The 22,122-nt window shown below is 42.8% G+C and overlaps 2 protein-coding genes across 5 annotated transcripts in view; one reads left to right on the top strand and one right to left on the bottom strand.

Moving 5' to 3' along the window:
• The window catches only part of LOC147030358 (kelch domain-containing protein 3-like), a 63,874-nt gene that overhangs the window by 25,486 nt on the left and 16,266 nt on the right, over nucleotides 1-22,122 (top strand). Inside the window, exon 8 of one of the 2 annotated variants that reach the window (XR_015056322.1) lies at nucleotides 10,206-10,315. Coding sequence is in view for 1 of the 2 variants with exons in the window: in XM_085874318.1 (XP_085730444.1) it covers nucleotides 10,206-10,212 (7 nt within the window). In the remaining variant the exon portion in view is untranslated. Of the gene's footprint in view, nucleotides 1-10,205; nucleotides 12,697-22,122 lie in introns of those variants that run through there. The other variant, XM_085874318.1, reaches the window with a different exon arrangement.
• PDIA4 (protein disulfide isomerase family A member 4) lies at nucleotides 4,325-21,545 on the bottom strand. Of its 3 annotated transcripts, none has more exons than XM_085874311.1 (10): nucleotides 21,241-21,545; nucleotides 16,066-16,213; nucleotides 15,736-15,941; nucleotides 15,231-15,369; nucleotides 13,716-13,921; nucleotides 11,968-12,126; nucleotides 11,736-11,887; nucleotides 7,520-7,679; nucleotides 7,136-7,369; nucleotides 4,325-5,745 (listed from the first exon to the last, which is right to left on the bottom strand). In XM_085874311.1, exons 1-10 carry the CDS (start codon nucleotides 21,314-21,316, stop codon nucleotides 5,330-5,332), a joined length of 1,896 nt encoding a protein of 631 aa, XP_085730437.1. In that variant the 5' UTR covers nucleotides 21,317-21,545; the 3' UTR covers nucleotides 4,325-5,329. The 3 variants fall into 3 exon arrangements, with proteins under 3 accessions (XP_085730437.1, XP_085730438.1, XP_085730439.1); XM_085874312.1 differs by having other exon boundaries at nucleotides 16,066-16,210; nucleotides 21,241-21,411; XM_085874313.1 differs by lacking the exon at nucleotides 4,325-5,745 and adding an exon at nucleotides 6,245-6,328.

Genomic DNA, 22,122 nt, shown 5'->3' with positions numbered 1-22,122 from the left:
AGAAGTTTTCATATTCCTTGTTATTATTGGCATCTGCCATCACGATCGAACTCTTACTTGTGAGACGGTTGAAGAAGTACTTTTACGGAGCGGTAGACTCAAGGCTCACTGAAGCACTGAAGGCTATTTCTGTCGGTTCAAATTTCAAGGATCAAGCGGCCATTGTTGTTCAATTCAAGTTGGGTTGCCATATTTTTATGTGCACGTGCTCAATCCCGCACCCACCCGGACAAGATCCAAGTACACTGTCAGTACTCACCTCCACACAAAAACGATGATCATGATTTTGGGTTTAACCGTAACTGACCGGGCGATACTTTGTTGGCAGTTGGTCCGGCTGGGCAGCGGGTATCAGTCGATGAAAATTTCAAAACGGCAACCATGTATAAAAAAAGCAAAGAAATATTTTGTACTTAGTCAGAAAGTCATGGTTTTGTGAAGAAACTACGGCACATGGAAAGTGCAAATTCGTCAGGTATGAACTCAACTGTTTTCTCCCCAAATGGAGCGTGATTCTATGAGCCGAACTCATCTTAGTGGTCCTCTAAAAAATGGGAAACATTTTAATTTCTTTTTGTGCAATAATTCCTCCCATTTTGCAAATGGAGTTTTTGAACTGTTTAACTATCATAATCATAAAAACGAATTTTGAGGAGCCTCTTAAGGAAGACAATAATATCATTACTATATATATATATATATGTCAAAGCTTGTTTCATTTCATGCAGTAACAAAAATCTGATGGTGGAACAAAGAAAGGGGCGTGCCGAAATATTAATATAGATATTATTAGACTAGTCTTTTAAAAACGATAAATGTATAAACAGGCGAGCATTGGGTGGCTTTGACACCAACTCTCTGGTTTTTCTTGCTGTGCAGCACAAGGCTGCAAGTAACATCATTGACTGAGGGTGTGGTAGTGCTGCTGATGCAGTGCCCTTGTAAGTTTGAGCAGTAATTTGGTTAGGTTGCCAGGGATAGCTCCCCTACTCTTTGCAAAGGCCACAGCAAAGGCATCTTTAATGTCCACCAACTAATTTCAGCAGACATGGCACCCAGTTTAACTTCCATCTGAGGCACATTGATTAATCACCCTGCCTGCGGAACAGTGGGATGACAGTTTCGAGCTGGTTGAGACTTGAACCAAAGCTACACAGCTTCGAGTAAGTGTGTGCACCTCTCGGCCATCCTGCCGTGGAGTGGGGAGGTGTTGCTTTGTAGCCACTGAAAACATTTTTGAATTCTCTCTTGAACTGACAGTTCCCTTTACTCGTTCTAATCTTCCAATTTATTTTGCCTTCCAAACTGGGGATTTCCCTCCGGAGAACCGAGCGGCAGTCGCCACACCCCCTGCTCACGCTGCGGGAGCTTTCACCTGCTTTAAAATTATTTTCATTGCACTCAATGAAGTGACACTTTGGGCCTATTCGTTAATCTTTTTTTTTCATTCACTATAATTGTCAAAACAGTAGAAGTTAAGTTTAATGCTTTGGCAATTTCACATGTTGTGTAAATATGAAGATGGCAGCATAACCATCCTTAAATAAATACGCTTATATGCTTAGTTATAAATAAATAAATAAAAATCGGTGATTTAACATTTTCAGATTTTGACACCTTAGTCCATTAGATCTGATCCTCAAATCCAAAATCATATTTTGATTATATACTTTAATCAGTCCATAAGAGTAGATAGTGTTTCCAAGGCAAGGCATTTTAGTAGACCGAATCAAAATGGCGGCGAAGACCCCTGCGAGGTGAAGTTGGGTTGATTAAGGATGAGCCTTTCATGAAGGTAAGTCGTTAATTATCTTCAAAAGGGGTATTTAAATTGACCCAAATACCCAGTTTTCATTCGTGTACTCCCTTAAAGTTCCCTTCGGATGCATGCAAAGTTTGGGGCTGCTCGGTTTCATGGTTTTGGAGTTCTGGAGGAGACACTCAAACTGACTTATTATAGATGATCGATTCATGTCGGAGGACTGTACCAAACAGAACAATACTTTTCTGTTACATAATTTACAAACCTGTTTTTTGCAAGTTCAACATTGAGCCATACATTCTTTTCTAAAAATATGACTGAAATTTTCACTTCCAACGTCAACATTAAAGTGGCGTTTCCTAGAGTTTAACTGCCACATCAAATACAAATGTATTAAAATATGAACAATGTTTCCAGAGGCATTGTTTTTGGGTTGTCTGTTACCGCGATAACTTAATGGCTGAAGGGATCTAAGTTAAACTTGGTGCAGGTATGTATAATGATGTAACGATGAACTGCTATGAGGTCAAAAGTCAGAGGTCGGTTAGGTAAAAATTGTTACCGTGCTAACTTCTGAACCAATGATGAGATCGACATTATAAAAGGAGCCGTGTCTGACTGTCTGTCTATCGGGTTATAACTCGAGAATGGATTAACAGATTTCAATAAATCGAACTACGGTGGATTCCGGAAACTCTCAGGAATGTTTGTGACGAACAAAAAAAAAGAATTTTTTTTTATGGGTACATGGGCACACGTGGCGAAACTGCAAACGCCAACTTGCGACACTGGTTATCCCCGCACTCGGAATCCTTTTTCTCCTTGCCCTATTGAGTTGCCATCGCAGCAAAGATTGGTATTTCCACCAGTGACGCGACGGGCCTCATATTCTCGTTTTGACCAAACTTGGTACAAAGTTTATGTATAAAATGATGCAAAGATAAACTGACAATTTCACCATGAAGAAGTCAGAGGTCATGTCAGGTAAAAATGTGATATTTGAGAACTGCTGAAGGGATTTTAATCAAACTTGGAACAATAATGTAAACCTCTGTTAGTGCATCCATTATTTATTTGTTACTAAAAGGTCAAGGGTCAGAAGTCACATTAAAACTCCTGTTAATGCAATGGCATTGGTTATGGTATTTTAACGAAACCAAGTACATGTAACATCCTACATATGTACAGATTAGATATTGAGATCAAATGGTCTTGAGGTTTTTGGTCAAAGTTACGAGTAAGGCCTTAGTTATTTTATAACTTGGTTTACGCAGTTCTTCAGCTAAAATGTAGGGTCGGTAGGTCGAAATATAAATATAAATATAAATATAGTTTCAATTTTTAGAAATTTATTTATTTTTATGATTTTTTTGGGATGTTCCATGGAAAAGACAAGGGTAGGTGAGGGGGGGGGACAAATATAAATCCCGGACCAGGAGGATCTAAGAAAACATTGAAGATGGAAGACCATTCAAATGCAGGATCCCCATGTTCACTGTATCTTCTGATGTGAAAAACAATAAAGAAGGATTAAAACTTGTTGTTACAATATAGTCTGGCATGTTTTTCTTATAGAAACCTGTTGGATCATCAAACAAATGGAAACAATGCTGAGAAAATTACTGTCCAAGTCGTAGATGTGTGCGTGCAAACTAGTGCATAGTGCTGGATATGATTAAAAAAAGGTGTCTACTAGGAGTCAACACGCTCAATCAGAGCCATAACCAGCTCTTACTTTTCAGTGGGCATCTGATCGTACCGTCTCCCCATCCCCATGAGCACAAAGGCTGATTTCTGGTCCGTTGAAGGCTGAATATCAGCATCTCGCAGGGAAACTGACGTACTTGGCACCGAAATCTTTCAATACGAACAGCGGTGTACAACTTTCGATGGAAACAAAATCTGCACGATCGAGAGTAGCCTGCGAATCATCCCTGCTGCTGCACTGAATTGATGCAATTGTTTGGCCAGAATATTCGTCATCAAGATGTTGCATGATTAAATCACCAATACAGTCACTCAAATTTATACCACTGACATACTTCTAAACAATCACTTTCGCCCCAGAAACCACAGTCAATCTGAACCACGCTGGCCACTGCTCAGACGCCATGACCGAAGACTACTGCACAGTTTGGTTCAAGATGACTCAGCATTTTGGTGCGCGCACACGAAATTATATTTTGAAAATAAATGCCGACGTTTACATTTCGGGTTTTGAAACTTTTGCACCTTCGGCGGAAAATGTATAAATATAAAAGGCTAAAAATGTGTTTTATATTTATATTTAATTTCGGCAAATATACCGTCGGCAGATCCGTAAACCAAGTTATAAAATAGCTAAGGCCAAAGCAAAGATTTAATGTGGGCGGAGGCATATCGGTCGACGTCATCACATAGACTTAGTTTTCATTTGTCTGCCAGTTTATCAATCCAAATAGAAAACTTAGTGTTGAGGGATGTCATAATGGTCACAACAAAGCAGGAAGAACGAATTGAATGTGTTAAGTGATGTGGTGTAAAAGATGGTGCATCAACAGTGGTAAATTTCTGGAAAAAAAAGAAGCTTTTTCTTCAACCTTTATTTTATTTCAATATAATCATAAACTTGAACATAGAACACAATCGCCTTGTTGCCACATCCAAAACCCTGTAGAGTAGTATTCGGACAAAATATTAAACCATCTCAACCAATCAAATTTGCCGCTTGGGCTCACAGCGTTGGGGAATATCGAGATTCAGACGAAATGGCAGCTCTTAGGAAATATAGTTTGTGCTCAGAAATGCAAAACAAGAGTTAAAAAAGACAAGTCCCATGTCCTTTGGGTAAGGAATTCTATCAGCTCTCTCGTAGTCTCCTGGAATGATAAAGATTTTGATTTGAAACACCTCCAGGGCTTTGTAAAGGAGGGGTCTGCATCATTGGGTACACCATCCTTTGGAAAGGATGTTAAGCTAATTGTCCTGTGTGTTGACATTAATTTACTGATGGACATGAGACTCCGCAGTACATTGCAAAAAATAATAGGCCACCGTGTAACAGTATCCAAGGCAAATTCCTGCCCTGTTCTCCAAGAGGGAGGAATATCCACATCTCCCAGAAAACAATACCACCAACCAGCAGCTTGGTTCTGCCTCTGTATACATAACTTGCATCTCCTTACTTCATCTTTCCTTTTCTAAGATTCCACTTTGATTTGTGGGTCTACTTAGCCCATGTTTATTTGTTTCCTCCACAGGTAGAATAAAATAAAAAATAATAGCATTCAACATTTGGAGATGGAAGGGTTATGGGCTCTTGGGTACGCAACAATGCAAAAATGGAATTTTGAAACTTGGCAACTTGAAAATGACGTCACAATAAAGTGTCCTACCCTTAATTGGCACCAACTTATCTTTCTATCCTTGGCATGAAAATCCAAGTTATGGCTGAGAGCAATATTTTGCTCAAATACACTATGATCAACTCTCTCTCTACTGCCCACCTCCCCTTACCTCTAATTCACAGACTCCTTGAAAGATCCAGTAGTGCCAAGACCATCAAGTAACAATGAACCACCTACTTGGCTAAAGTTCATCCTTGGTACTGTCCACTTCTCCAATGTGCTCCTCAACAAACCTACTCAATGACTCTAAATCTCTGTTTTCTCCCTCAAATCTAATAGGAGAGTCCTTGCGTCCCCGTACTGCAAGCAGAATTGTGGGGAAGCCCTCAGCCTTGTAAGCCGCATGTAAAATGTCATTAGCTGTGGCGTCCATCTTTGCAACAATAAGATCCTCACGTCCAGATAACTGGCTGGCAAGGCGCTCGTAAACCGGTTGCAACTTCTTGCAGTGCCCACACCATGGAGCGTACAGTTCAAGAAGAACGTGCCGGGTCAAATCCAGAACTACATGCTCAAAGGTCTTCCCGACGACAACATGGACCAGCCCCTTCTGTGTCTTTGGAACAGGCTGCGAACGTATCACGGGCTTCAACTGACCTGGAAAGAAAGTACGGCACATGTTTCCACAAAACATCTCGTGCCAAACACTACTTTCAGTGAAATGCAACTTATTACATCTCCCTTTTCTTGCCACCGAAGGTGAAGGAGGTTACGTTTTCAACCCTCCCTGTCTGTTTGCGGACGGATCCGGACGAAATTTTGTGGACAGCTTCGGTGTGTGACAAGGCCGAACAGATTAGATTTTGGTGAAGATCTGGATCCTGATCCGACAACTAGAATTTTTAAGTGATTCTTAAACATTGAGAGATCGGGCCAAAAACAATATGGTGCTGTATGGCACGATATTTCAAAAACGTATTGGGCCCGATATGTTCTCGTGGATCAAGCATTACGTGGCGGAGGTATGCGCTCCACCAAGTGCCCTTCTAATTTAATACTTGATCTGTTCATATAATACATCAGCAACTATCATTTTTGAGAAATGCCTGCAATTCAAAATAAATAAACAAGCAGTCATAGACTGGTACTTACGAAATCGTCAACTTGACCTCTGACCTTGTCTAATAAAATCTGTCTCTCGAGAAGGTAGCGATGCAAACCAGAAGTTTCTGCGATGATTCTGTACCAAACCATCAAAAATCGAATGTTTGACCTTTGACCGATTTTGACCAAAATCTAATCAGCACTAGCCATCACCCTCCTGAATCACGTGGTGTAATTTAACATTGGTAGCTTCTTCCGTTCTCGAGTTATCGTGCCTACAAACAAACACACACACACACACACACACACACACACACAAACAAACAAACACACAAACAGATGACGGAAGTCATCAATATACTTGCGAAATCTTTAGATTTAGTAAGTAATAAAGAGCCCTAAAATGGCACTCAATGGAGCGCATAGCTCTGCCAAGCTGAGCAGTTTATGTTGTGTAGCCCATTGATAGTCCGGATTTGCATCTGGACCTTAATCAAAATTAAATCGGCTTATTTCTTGTAACCTATCCAACTCACTCACAAAGTTTTGTCATAATCCGTCCACAATGTTTTGAAATATCGTGCTATACATTGTTTTTGGCCCCATCCCTCAATGGTGAAGAATCACGTTTAAAAAAATATTACTATCCAGATTCGGATCTTCACCAAAATCGAATCAATTAGTCCGTGTCACACAGCCAACCTGTCCACCAAGTTTCATCCAATCTGTCTACCATAGCCTCTTGAGATATCCTCTTCACAGTCATAAAAACAGAGGTGAAAACAAGCTCCATCCACTTCAGTGGTGGAGGTAAGGAATAGAAGAGGAAAAGGTAATGATTTAAGAGATGTGGAGGGAAAAGTTGAAAAGAAAAACTATAAAGCGGTGCGATTTGAGGAGCGAATGGAAATGACGAAACCATGCCGACGCAATATGTTCTTACCTTTCTTAAAGGCAAGCACAAAGTCCTGCAGTGCATCCGAGTCAAACTCCACCGGCTCCATGATGAACTTTCGATCGCCAGAGTCAAAGATGGCTACATTCACTTCCTCCCCACTTTCGCCGAGACCCAACTGAGATAGCTCTGTCCCGTACTCCTCCTCATCTGCGATGGCGAATGTCATCTCGGGGAATTCCTTCGCCACTGTGAGGACTTTCTTCCGCCAGAACTGTGTGGCTGTGATGTGTATTCAGAAATTCTCAACAGGGGGATGAACCACAAGCAATCGAAATGCTGTCATTACAAAATATTAAATGAAACTGCAAAAGATTTTGCATTTAATGGTGAAATGGCTCATTAAGGCTGAGCACGATTATTAAAACCCACCTTTGCGATAATCAAAGCTGAAGTCGATGCCATAGAAGACTACAACAAGAGGGTGTCGATCCTTATAGAGCTTCTGCTCGTTGTCGCGTGTACGTTGTCCTACCAGTGGGATGGCATGGTTGACCACAAAGTTCCGCAGCTCATCTTCGCCTGTATCATCCTGCATGTACCGCAAAGTACATACCAATACAAAGCCACATACCACCGTTGAAACCACACACACAATTCTCCCAAGGAGAAGAATGAAAAAAAACATTTTTTTTTTATTGACAAACACCTTTTCGTCTTCAATATTATTACAGACGAGTAAATACAACCCGTCACTTCGCTGACGGTGATATTAAGTGGGGGGAAGGGAGGGAGAGACGAGTGAGAGGGTGAGGAGGGAGGGGGAAGTGAGGAGAGGTGGGGAAGCAAGCGGGGGGGGGGGGGTGAGAGCGACACCTCACTGAACGTCGCTATCCACTCCAGGAGGGGGGTGGGAGTGAGGAGGATGGGGGAGAGAGAGAAAGGGGAAGTGGAAAGCATGAGGGGAGTGGGTTCTGGACTTGCATTTGGGAGTGGGACTTGTGGAGAAAGCAGGGGGGGTGGGATAGTACAGGATTGAATGAAATGGGGTCCATTAAAACAGCACGTCAATACAGCATGTGGAGATCACCCAGATATGTCCGAGGGGGTGGAGAGGGGAGGGGGTTTGGAAGGAGTTCAGTGTGACGGGAGGTAGATGAAAGGCAGCGTGAGGGGAAGAGGAGGAAAGGTAGTGCTAATGGAGGGGAAGGGAAGGCGGATATTTTTTCAGATTGTGACAGAAATAACAAAAAAAAAACACCTTTTTAGCACAACTTGAATAATTTCCCTCTGATTTTCATGATGTTGAGTTTTATGGATAGATTGTAGATGGGGACACATTTTCTTAATTTACTATATCCCCAAATATTGAAGGACAAGGCCATATGGCCATTACTGGATCGTGGGCGTCTGGGGAAGCCTTAACCCTTGATCGCAGATACCTCGGTTTTTGTTTTTTTTTTAGTTTGCCCAAGTTCTCACACTAACAACACGTATCTCTCAACAAAATCCCCTCACGCTCTCTCCCAGGAGACTCCAAGTTAGGGTCTTGGGTGTCGTGGTGTTATTCCTATGCAGGTACATAAATAACCTCACTGATGCTCTGGAAACCCTCTTTTACTCTTTGTAGATGACTCAATGTTATGCTGTGCAATAATGTATCCCAATGACAGGTCAGCAGCAGCTGCTTCCCTCTCTCTGCTGAACTGGAAAGTGTCAGATGCTTGACCGACAGTTGTAAAACGTCAATCATTCAGGCAAATTTCACATACTCTGCTTGTCTCTGTGGATGGATAGTCTAACAAACCCACCTATTTACCCCCCATCAGACACTGTAAGACTTTCGGTTTCTTGAACCTCTCGGCCGTGCAACCAGCTACGACCACAGCAGACCGTTTGTCAAAATTGGCTTGCAAAACTATCGGCAAACTGGGCATCCTCTGTCGTGCCAAGTCCATCCTCGATAAATCTGAACTTCTCACAACCTACGAGGACTTTGTCCGTAGCTAAATGTTATACGATCCCCTTTGGACTGATGTTCCTGCTTTACACCCATCTCTCCTGGATGCTCTGGAATCGAAAGCTCTCAAAATCATTTCCATCTCTCTTCAGGAAGCAAAAGGCTTGCTCATCATCGCAGAAAAGTTTGAGGCCTGTTTTTGAAACTGTTGCTCACCTGATCTCGCTCCCTCTGTGCCACCACAATCCACAGGATGAAAATCCCAAAATCCAGGGCTATAAAGAGCTCTGAATAGTTGTTGTTGTGGTTCTTGTTGAGGGTCGATTTTTGAAATGTACACCCATTGGTCGGACAGCCACCAGACCTCACCCACATTTGTTGCTCGACTACACCCACCATGGCACCCAGACAAAATAATATGACCACCGTCTTGATTTCCTAGTGGATTGAAGACATCAGGCCTGTCGGCCTCTGCCGATTGTACATTGCCCGGGTTTGTTGCATCAGATTTCCATTGGCTTTGTTTTAGTCCAGTGTTACGATGAGGGATTTCAAAAAATGTAATTATATGTAGGATAAAAATTATTAGTAAAATTTAATCAAGCCCGTCATCACGCAGGGAACGTGCATCCCTAAAGCCATTCCTGTGGCAATTTTGTTCAACGTCATCCGATTTCCATCGGCTTTGCACCTCACGCTACAGTCCGCATGCGTCCTTTGTTACCTCTTCCACAACCGAGTAGAATGTGCTTCACTCCTGACAAACTGTACCACCACTTTGCGAAAGTAGTCTGCTCAATTTACATGTTCTTTTTGAAAGTTTGCCCCATCAACGTTTGTGTTCAATTTATTTGTTCTATGTAAAAAATTTTTACAGTAAACTAAAAGCATGGACGAGAGGTCACCACGTCCACCTGTAACTTGCGTACGCACAGGGGCAGTTCAAAAATGACGTAACGCTCGGGGGTGTACGTTCAAACACTACGGAGCGTTACAGAGAGGTTGAGGGAGCAGCGGGTGTTTCTAGTGATGTTATGTAATGCTATGAACCAATGACTATTTTGTTTACCTCGAGAATAGTCACAGTTTTTGCATCCACATCTTACATATTAAAACAAATGTAAAATAAATTGGTACTGCATTGCATTTAATCCGCAGGTTGTGACCATAGTGCGGCCATTTTTGTGGAATCACCTTCTGCAGTCTACCCAACCCCACTCCTACTCCTACTCTTCGGGCTTCAAGTTGGCAGCATAACACCACTTCAAGTAATCCTCCACTCTTACATGTGATGTTTTTTTCCCCTACTAACACCTCTTCCCCACGGTTTCCTTCCCTCTCCTGTTTCCCTAGCAAAAATGCTATAGTTATAACTATAATATATGAGAGTTGTACTCTCATATACTATAGTTGGTATCAGTTCCAACAACAGTAGTCTGTAGAGAATTACTGCAGGAAGGGAATGCCATTTTTGATTGGGTTGTTATATCTGCATGTTGTGCCACATCCCCACTGTTAGAGAGTTTCCTTTCTACCTTATGTCACCTCGCTCTTCTCTGATCCATGATTTTGCACACACACAAAAAAAGACAGACAATAAAGGCCACCAACCTGCATCTTAGAAGGTGTGGCAACATCACCCCTATTCACAAAAAGGATTTCAAGCCTGATCCATTGGATTACAGACCGATCAGCGTTCTCCCCAATATAAGCAGCTATGGAATCGATCATTGCTGCAAACTTAGGCTTCATACCTTCTCCAACTGTCCAATCTCGAGTCAGATCTCACATTGCTCTCATGAAGGCAGTCAAGTATCATCTTCTCTCCAACTCAGTTCATCTTCCACACCAGCTATGCAACCATGGACATGTTTGAAGAGTGCTCTAAATTTACAATGGATGGATGGCTCCACATCTCAAATAAGAGGTCAGGCAATTATGTTGGACATCTCTCCAGCCTTCAATACCGTCTGACACCGAGATCTACTTTGCAAGCTGTGTACCAATAGTATGCAAGGGGGGCCTCTACTATCACACTTGATGGTGTTCTTTCTCACGCTCTATCTCTTGAGTTTGGTGTGCCACAGGTTGCATTTTTGAACCAACCTTTGTCTTGGTCTGCCCTTCAATGACCTCTACACTTGCCTGGAAAATTATCTACATCTTCTTTGTTGACAGTTCCACGCTGTGCAGAATACTGCACAGCACTTTGAAAGAGAGACTACAATGACATCACCGTCTACAGAATCCGTTTCGAAAAAAAGACCCTGTGGCTGTACCTTGAGAGGAATCTCAATAGTATTGCCCTTTAAAAAAATATATATATTTAATACATAATTTAAACAAACCTTTGGTATATTTTGACCTCTCAATCAAGCCAAAAGCTTACAGCTTGCTCGATCTTGATCAAAGAGCCAAACAGTGACAATGGCATCAAGGGGGCCATGGGTGGTTCATCACTATTTTAGCTGGGCCCTTGTTTAGGATGGCATCATGTTTGATCAAGACATCGTATGTACGAGTGCAAAATAGCGAAAAGGCATTTTATCTTTATTCTCACAAGAAAGGACCGCGTCATCGATAGGGGATAGATGAAGGCATAATGCTCTCTCTGTATGTCAATCACAGTCAGACTTGCCGGTGAGAATGCAGCAATGGTATGTGTGGAAGGGGGTGAATGGTACGCACCTCAATGTGCATCGAATACGACTTGGGTTCGAACGTGGAATAGAAACGCTCAGGCAGCAGGGACAGCACTTGATCATCTGCAACCTTCATGGCCCTTTTGATGGTGGTGTCGAACGTGTGATACAGCTGGAATTCATCACGCAATGTATTGGCTGCAGACAGAGATTAAAGGTGTAACCAGAGCCAAGTCTTGACATTCTCGAATTTCCTGCTGTTCTAATCTTCATCATACCTGTGTCCATGTAAAGTTTGTACCCAGAACTGTCCTGCCCAGAGAAGGCCCCGACACTGATGACAGATGTACCCTGTCCAAGGAGTGCTTGCAGTTGGCGGGCAGAGTGCAACTGCTCAGATGCTGGTCCCGCTTGTGCTATCATGTGGCTCACAATGCCTGCAATACCACGCCCAAACCACAATGCATCAGCACAACCTTTTTCAGAAAAATAATGCTCTGTCCATTGACAGGTACCATCAAAAGCCAGGAATAACTGTGCTCTGTTGATAACAATACTGTGCTGTAATCAATCAAGCTTGTGAACAAATTATGATACTGCACCAGACATAAGAGGGTAACTCAGAAAAGGTAAAAACAAAAAAAGAAATAAAATATCTTAAATGTTGATCAATTCATCGTGGAGAGAATAGAAGCTGATGTTTTGGGCCTTACCCTTCGTCGGAGGAACAGACAGAAAATCAGGCGAGCATTAGTAAAAGGAGACTTCCGCTAATGACATCACTGGCGTGCTGGAAATGGGGAATGCCGATTGGATAGAGGTGTGCGCGTCACGTGTGATATATTGCTCAGGGTACACATCACCGATGACGTTTCTCCCTGAGCAATACGTCTCTCACACTCACTCACACACACACACACACACACACACACACACACACACACACACACACACACACACACACACACACACACACACACACACACACACACACACACACACACACACACACACACACACACACACGTCCCATCGGTGTTTCCCATTCCCAGCACGTCAGTGATGACATCATTTGCAGATATCTCCTTTTACCAACCACTGACCGATTTCCTTTCTCTTTTGCTCCGATGAAGGGAGAGGCCCAAATCGTCAGCTTTCTCTCCTCTTCCATTTTAGGTATTTTATTATCTTGCCAAAAAGAAGTTTTTGCAAGATATGTGAGTCAGCTTGTATGTTTTTTTTTTTTTTTGTTTGTTTGTTTATCTGTAATCACGTTTAAAAAATTCTGCAGAGCACAGTTATCATTGGAAATATTTGTAACTTCGCATATCAGAGGCCTATAGAGGTCCCTTTCAGTGCACAAAATTTTGAAGGTCAAGGTCAAAGGTCAAGGTCACTTTGGCGCAAATCAGGGGAGTCGACGAAACCCTTATTTTTTGAGTAATTTTGATCGGATCATCTTCAAACTTCATGGGAATATAGTTCATGGTCTGGTGCTCAGCTGATTAGTTTTTGGTGGCGATTGGCCTTGACCTTCATGGTTAGCGCCTCAGGTCAAACATATTTGACCCCAAGGTCAAATTTTCTAGTTTTAGGAACCATATCTTGTAGTACCTCAAATTGAACACCTCGATGAGTGCTTTCTAGATATGTCAAGCTTGAGACATTATGACGTCATTTGGTGACGTTATGAGGCAAAAGCATATTTTTCATGGTTACTCTGTAGAACGATTCTCATCGGAATCTCTCGTAGGCAGATATTCCTCAAGGAGTCGCTCCTGGTGGATAGCAGCTCTGTTCACCTCAGTGTGACCTTAAAGAAGTCACACGTGGTCACCTTTTGGCAAGATACGGGTCACCCTGCGGGTGACATTGGTTTATTTCATATTTATTTTGACTTGTTTTGCCACCCATTCAGATCACTAATTTTGTGCTGAGATTAGTGATTACATTCCTTCTTTAACCCACAAGGTAACTTGAAACCCATAATTACTGTGGACACAACATGGGTTGCCATTTAACATACCATATTTGTCTCGAGGTCCGTTGTACTCATAAGCACGGCCCTTACGGAAGATTTTCAGCGTGGGATAGCCTGACACCTGGAAACGTGACATCAGTGCACTCTCTGCTGTAGCATCGACCTTGGCAAGTGGAATAGGTGGAGAGCGCTTGGCCAGCTCTTGCGCGGCCTTCTCGTACTCAGGAGCTAGACGCTTACAGTGGCCGCACCTGCAGAGCACCAGACAATTACATTTCTGAGCGAGTCCCTCATTGTTACAATTGCACCACCAATGACGAGGCATGATCAATTTTGGGGGTTTTGTATACAATGTTGAGGAACATGGAATGGATCAGGACGTATCAGAACAAATGGCACAGTCGATAGAGAGGGAGGAAACAAAACCAACAGCAGTGATGAGAGACAAAATAGAAGGAGACTTGGAGAAATAATTGCATGTGGGGAAGGAGGAATGGAAGGGGAGGACACTTGAGGTAGACAAGATGGATACAGCCACAAACTCTGAGGAGGGAAAGTTGGAAAGATATGGACTTGGGGAGGGTTAACGGGGATAGAAAATATCATGATTTTGGATTGGGGATGATTTGAGATGGTGGTGAACAACGGTCTTGAAGACCGAGAGGGAAGAATGAGATTGAAAAGAATGTGGAAGTTGGTTCCACAGCCAGGAGGAAAAAAAAAACAAAAAAACAGAGGAACAAATGAGTGGAGGTGAGCAGTGATTCTGGATTTCGGTAGTTTCACCAGAAGGGAGTTGATGGTGGAATGTGAGAGCCATGCAGAAACCTGAGGGCCACAGAGCACGGAAAGAGCAGAGGGTGCAAAACCAGAAATGAGGCGGAAGACGACAGAGAGACCACCGACTTGTCTACGATGGCAAAGTGACAGGCCCATAGACTCAGCTTCATTGTGGGATATTCCAATGATATTGAAGGCTTTCGTTTCCACGGCATTAAGCCGAGCAAGATAAGAGGCAGGGGAGCCAGCCCAGAGGGGAGAGCAGTACTCCATCAAGCTGCTGATGAAGGCCTTGTAGGCGTACAAGAGTTCAGATATGCCAAGGAAGGACTTTGCACAACAGATGCAGTCCAGTCGGTGACTGGCTTTGGAGGAAAACTTTAAAGTGTGGTTTGCCCCCAAAAATATCACAGCTGATCGTAAGGCATAAAAGTGTGAGGGACTGAACTTCAAGAGGATTGTTAAGAAAGTAGATGGGAGCGTTTGCTATATGGTCCTTTTGTAGAGTTTCACGGGAGTGTGATATTTGTCAGGATTGAAATAAATATTCCATGTGTTTGACGAGCTTGTGATTCGATCAAGGTCTGCAGAGGGGGAAGAGGATGCTGCCTGCCTAAGTGAAGGATGAGTGATTACATCACCTCTGTGAAAGTATTACAGTGGTATCACAATCATGTTATCTTAATGCCGACTCAGGTATTATACTGCACTCGTAGAAACAGTTTATGTGGTTATGCAAGTCCAAACCAGGTCTATGCACAAGTAACCAAGACAACTCACCAAGGTGCATAAAACTCCACCAGGATGATCTCGGCTTCATTGACCACAGAGTCAAAGTCATTGGTGGTGAGAACAATGGTGGCTTCCGGAGGAGGTGCCCAGCCCGGTTCTGCCACCTCGCGCACACGTTCCATTATGGCTGTTGGGGGTTCATGAATATCAGAAACATGAACCAATCGTCTCCACCTTCCAAACAGCTTGGATTTTATTTATGACAACGTGACATTGCCTTCAGATTGCTTTCACGTCACTTTTTAACAACAGCAATCTAGTGCACATGGTAGAGTGGTGTGGGAGGATGGATACTAAAAGGCATTACTTGTGGCAAATATGGGACACAGGCCCCTTATGAAAGGGAACAGCAAGACATCGATATTGAAGGAAATCTGAACAAGTATGCCACAATCTAATAGGCCTTTAGAGCTTCGGTTCCTGTACGTACACGGGGAATAAAGCACACACCAGGTTACAATGATCACTCTCAGATGATGCACACAGATCTTACCGTCTTTCGTGCGTGCCCCATCGTAATCCACAGGCTTGCCCTTTTTGAGGATCTTCAGAGTAGGATATCCACTGACGTCAAAGCGGCTCGCCAGGCCTGGAGCGGTCGTTGCGTCGATCTTGGCCACGGGAATCGGAGGGGAGTCCTCAGCGAGCGCCGCTGCCAACTGCTCGTATTCAGGAGCAAAAGCCTTACAGTGTCCACACCTGCCGAGAGCAAGCCACCATTGTCCTATGAGCTAAACCCTCACCCCATTAAACCATCCCTCTTTCCCAAATATAGTAATTCTGTTTGGTACTCGAGCTTAGGCTTTATTATAGGAGAATGTACCATGGTGCATAAAACTCCAGAAGCACAATGTCCTTATCGGCAGTGAAGAAATCAAAGTTTTGATCTGTCAGCACGAAGACTCCGTTCTCATCCAGCACCGCCGTTCCATCATCTTCCTCTTCATCTTTCTCCACGTCATCCTCTACTGCTGCATAGGGGTGTATTAAGCGGTGGTAACAGTGTTAACAGAAGCAATTACATCTGCACACCAAAGAAAACTTGAATTGAACAAAGCTTTACAAATCGGCTTGAGGAATTTCACATCGTCTCTCATCGGAGACCTTTGGGTCTAAAGCTTCTCAAGGTTAGAGTGTGGAAAGGGTCCTAATAAGTGGAGTGGTCAAATTCAACCAATACAGGCAGGAATGAGGAAACTGATCATTAATCAGGATACCATGCCTGGTGTTGGCTTAATGGTTCGAGTGGCGGGCCTGGGATCTTTGGATCCCGAGTTAAAATCCCGGTCAGCCATTGAATTAATACCAGGTGGGGTTGACTCAGCCAGTCATACTTCCGAAGTCGGCAAAATGAGTACCAGCTTGCTGGGATGATTGTGCCATTCAAGTATCCTTCGTCGATGTGGCGACTCATCCAGGATTGTGCCCAATAGCCCAGGAGACCGCTTCGGCAGCACCGATGCTCTGTACAGAATATGGTCCCAATGGATTGGATGAGGGTACTTGACCGTGGAAGTAATCTTGTTCAAAAGACCTTTAATGTTAAGAGTAATCAGATGATACAGCCAGTCCTCCAAAAAGAACAAATTACTCTTGTTTTGTTGATTTACCAACCATGCGTAGCTTAATTTAACACCCACGGGCTGTTTCACAGTCATGGTCATTTCTGGTATTTTGTACCCTTGCATGCTAAATAGCTAAATGAGAGGCTGTAGTATCTCTATCATTAGGGCCAGTAGTTGGTACTAGTGATGGCACAACTTGGACCACTTTTTATTTGACAAAAAATGTCAATTTTTGGCAGAATAGCATAAAAATTGCCATTTTTTTGACAAATAGCTGTCTCGTTTTCTCCAGGTACACTGCATTCACAGTGTATAAACAAATACAAGCAGATATTGGGACTTTTATTTGTTGTTGCATCAATTTAATAACTCTTCTGTACTTTGTCCACAACATATTATTCATTTCAGACAATGAATATTTATTTCACCCTCAATAAATATGCCCCACCGTTCGTCCGTCAAAAAATGTCCTCTCCAGAAATGCATATTGTAGAAGAATTTTTTTTACATAAATAAAGGGTCTTTTTAAAAGTTTATTGTGTGTTTTACCAAGTGTGTATATACCTGCACTGATATTATGCTACAAAGTTTGAGTGTAACCAATAACCTTCTATTTGCATGGCCTGCACTGATTGCCTTACATGTGTCCATCAAAAATGTGTCCTCTCCGGAAACACCTAAACTGCCACGAGTTATAAGGAAACTACTTGCTGGCTATAATTTTTGATGTTTTGTAAGGTTGACATGGTCATGAATATCCATTATCAGTAAAAGGTATTTACATTTATGTAATTTATCTTGTTACAACACTGATTGAATGTCCATGTCAAAAATGTCCTCTCCGGAATGTTATTCAATGGCATTCAACAGGAGATTAATCACATGAAATGACATTGAATTTTGTACAATTATAGCTTCATCCATCACAATTATCTATATATTAATACTGAAGGACCAATTTTGTGCTCCTCCTAGCGGTCGCGTCACGTTTTTCTCGGTACTGTAACCTGGACTGAAAGAAACTTCGTACCTGTAAGAGTGCATCGCACATCGTGCCAATAGTCAAACTTCAACTCTGAAGCAGAATAAACACTTTTCGTTTTACATTCGTTTACATGGCGACATGTGACGTCACCGCTGAGAGGCGTCAGGACGTAATGACATCATCGGTCATTCGCTGACGTCATTACGTCTGTCGTCGACAGACCGTCACTGCTGAGAGGTGTCATTCCACTCCTCAAAAATAGCGTCTGCAATGTAAAACCCTCTTCTGTACATGCTGACTACCTCAGAATGTGAATTTGACACAAAAAAATGTAACAAGAAACATTGTATCTTCTATATATTAACACTGAAGGACCAATTTTGTGCTCTTCCTAGCGGTCGCGTCACGTTTTTCTCGGTACTGTGACCTGGACTGAAAGAAACTTCGTACCTGTAAGAGTGCATCGCACATAGTGGCAACAGTCAAACTTCAACTCTGAAGCAGAATAAACACTTTTCGTTGAGACGGAGGCGAGGAGTGAAGAGGCGGGGGTGGGGGATGAAGAGACGGGGGCGAGGAGTGAAGAGACGGGGGCAGGAGGTGAAGAGGCGGGGGGCAGGGGGTGAAGAGGCGGGGGCAGGGGGTGAAGAGGCGGGGGGCAAGGCAAGCAAATTTTTGGGCAGGGGTAAGCAAATTGAAAGCGGGAAATGGGGTGGGGGGTGAGTGAGCGGGGGCTGGGGTGAATTAAGCAGGGTTGAATGTGAGGGGGTGGACAGGGGGGCAGGGGCCCGGGGGCAAGTGGGGCGGGGAATCAAGAGACCAGTGTGTGTGTGTGTGTGGGGAGTGAAGAGGCGGAGGCGGGGCCGGGGTAATTAAATTTTGGGCAGGGGTTAGCAAATTGAAGGCGGGGGGGGGTGGGGGATGAGTAGGTGGGGGCAAGCACGCCCTGTCCAGTCCATGTCCCTCAAGTCTGGGTGAGCTGGTGAGAGTGGTTGAATGAACGGAATCCATCTGTGACGGGGTTTCGGCAAGTATTGACTATTGTTTATAAAGTATGCTGAATTTGATTACTTTTAACACATTTACTCTAGTTTTTGAAGGCTAAAACCTCTTCCTGGAACATGCTTAGTTGTCTGAGAGAGAAATATGACATAATTCCCACCGTATGATCACTTTTTGCAAAAATAAATATGTAGTAACATCTGTCATCACACATAGTTACACCCAAATAATAATATACAGAAATTTGGTACAATACAAGCCATAAAAGAGCCCATAATATTACTTTACGGAGAGGACAAAAATATTTGACGTATGTATGCCTGTTGCTTTATGTAGATTTTCTACTTTTCTGCTTGCAGATTAATCAACTGCTGGTGGTGGAAAAACAGTGGTGGCAGTTAGAATAACCCCTCAATCTCCTGTAGTTGTAGCATTTTACTGCTATAGTGGTTACTGTTTTAGTATTATACCCAAACTATAGTGGCAAGGATATAGCTTGGTTATAATACTGGTAAAGAATCATTATGGCAGTAAACCACAACTAACTGTTGTTATTACAGATCCAGATCAAGTAATAAGTAATCACAACAGCTGTGCACAAACAATGTCACAAACTCTGACAGTCAATTTTAATTGGACATGTCATACACATTCTCGTGCGAGTGCTAAAGATGCAACATGCCGAGAAATTTTCAGTGTATGGAATAAACTGCTGTTTTTTTTTAATTAAGGACAGGTCCTATTTTGCATATAGCTTTAAATTATATTGCAAAATTAAATAAAATATATTATTCAATAAATGTCTCAATACTAATACATCTCAAAGTTATCGCATCTTTAGAAACCGTTGGGCTAAATGATACAGCCGGTTTTAAAAAGTGTCAAAATCCCGTCGAGATTCACTTACTTGGTGTATTTTGTATTGGCATTATAAGATAAATGCATTACTTTGCAGTTATATCTTGTACAGAATGTATTGCTTCATGTCAAAAAATTATGTCCTCTCCGGAAGAAATATGTGATTTTCTTCATATTTTTCATTGTGGTGGTAAACTTTTATTTTCAGAGATAAATTAGTAATTTTTTCAGAATATGTAGAAAAGTACATGTAGTTTTAAAATTTTGTGCTACATTCCATCATATGCAGTGCTATTAGTGACAGTGGTAATTAAAACATATCTTTTTCTGGATATTTGAAACTTAGTTGTCTTTTATTGATATTTCCACAAATATACTTCATTTGTATACTGAATCATAATTCCAGTAATGGAATAATACTTGTGGAACATATGGGAACCACTGAAGTTTGATAGTGTTGTTATTTTGTGGTTATAGTTGAATTGTATTAATGACTGTTGTAGTTTTAAAAAAATACTCTCCTAACATCCTTGGGGTATTATTTTTAAGAAGAAATATTCATTCAGATGCTCCAAAAATTTGGATATAAGTATTGTAATTAACAATGTTGGATTTGGAGAAATAAAAATATTGAGTTTGAATTTTTAGTGGTTGTGAGACAAACTTGGTACCCTCATTGTGAAACAGCCCCCACCCTCAGACTCCCCAAAATGAAAGGGTCTCATGTGTTTGGGGGTGGGGGGGGGAGAGGGCAATGTTTTAGGATATAATTTATTATGACATCTGCACAAACTTTCTCAAGTACTCAATTATCACCCAAGTTTCCAACAAAGCATCGTGCTTGGAGTTTCCAAACTTCTCGATGGAAGAGAGACCAAGCAAGGAATGAATAAATCAGTGCATATTCCAAAGTTAGCATTTCATCGCTCCAGCGAATCAGGAACTTACACACCAGCCTTGAGAGGTCAGACGCCCCGCCCTTACCGTGCTGCTTACCGACACAGCCGTGCTGCTTACGTGCGTCAGAAGCACCGACGCACGAATTTATAAAAGGTTTCAACGAACAGCGAGTGAATCGAAACAGTTGGAAGCTTTACCAAGTCAAACTTCCAACCATTCATTAACCAGAAGTCGAAACCCTTTGAGTTTAAAAAAAAAAAAAAAAAAAAAAGTTTCAAAGCTCCAGCAAACAGCACCCGCTGCGAGCTAACCCGTACGACGTGTGCATCTCCGCACGGATATCCGTGCGAGTATCCCGGCACGGATACCCGTGCGGCGGGGGCGAATGCTGCACGGTTCGACACACGTGCTCAAAGCGGCAGGGCGTACACATCGCGGGGGGTGTACCCCGCAAGACTGCGGACAGCACGGACGATTCCACGAGGGACTGCGCCAGTTATCCCGAAGGACCCGCCGCCACCAAGTAACTGCGGCGTCTTCTGCGGAGCCAGAAAGATTTATTTATATATATATATATATATATATATATATATATATATATATATATATATATATATATATATATATATATATATATATATATAAACACACACACACACACACGACCCGCACGAGACGACTCTCTCACCTTCCTCCGTGCGCGCGCACAGCACGTGCACGAACGCCAGCACGGCCAGAGCTGCCACAACGTTGCACCGACCCATGTGTGCGTGTCGGTGTTTGTATACGTGTTCGTCGTGCACTGTGAACGTGTCTGGCCAGGCCGAGTCGATGCTGCGTGCTCCGCCCCTCCGCCCTGACGTCACCAAATTACAAGCACGCCATCGTCGAATCGGCAGCAAGGATAGTTTACAGTGCGGCTCGATTTCGTTGTGCAGTCCTTGAGATGTTCGATATTATAATGGAAGTGCTTGAACATCTGATGAAAGTGCGGTTCAAGCTCGGAATCCGACCCAAAATGGTCACACGGTCCGCAGCATCAGATACAGACACGACCTTTAACCCCCTAATATGGACGAACACCTTGGGATCGGCAGGAGGCGACAGAGGCCGGTGGTCCAGCATGCAGAAACGTTTGGAAAAGCTCAGGCTGTCCATTTATTAGGTACGCTAAATATGGCGAAAATATTGGAACACCCCCCCTTCCCCCCAGCCTCACTTCCTCCCTGCCCTCCCCCAACTCAAAACTCACCATCAGTGGCGTTGCCAGAAAGGGGCAGTGAACGGTTCACATGGACCCCTTGAGGTCCAAGACGAGAGTTTCTGGAAAATATTTTGACCCAGCACGAACTTTGGAGCACAGGGATGTCACATTCGTGTTTGTAATAAAGAAAAGGTGTCGGCGTCTCGCATGTCGATGTGAACAAAAATGTTTTCTGTACAAGAGAGCTTAATCCAACAAGGAAAGAAACATTGAAGAAAAAAAATGTAAAAACATAGAGGGATTAAATCTCTAAAAACAGCCACAAAAGGTCCGAATGACACGTCACATTACGATGCCACCATACGA

This window comes from Eptatretus burgeri, chromosome 3, assembly GCF_056783735.1.
Source record: "Eptatretus burgeri isolate ZD-2024b chromosome 3, Ebu_testis_v1, whole genome shotgun sequence".
NCBI lineage: Eukaryota > Metazoa > Chordata > Myxini > Myxiniformes > Myxinidae > Eptatretus > Eptatretus burgeri.
Note: the sequence above shows the minus strand (reverse complement) of the source record. Positions and strands in the feature narration are given on the sequence as shown.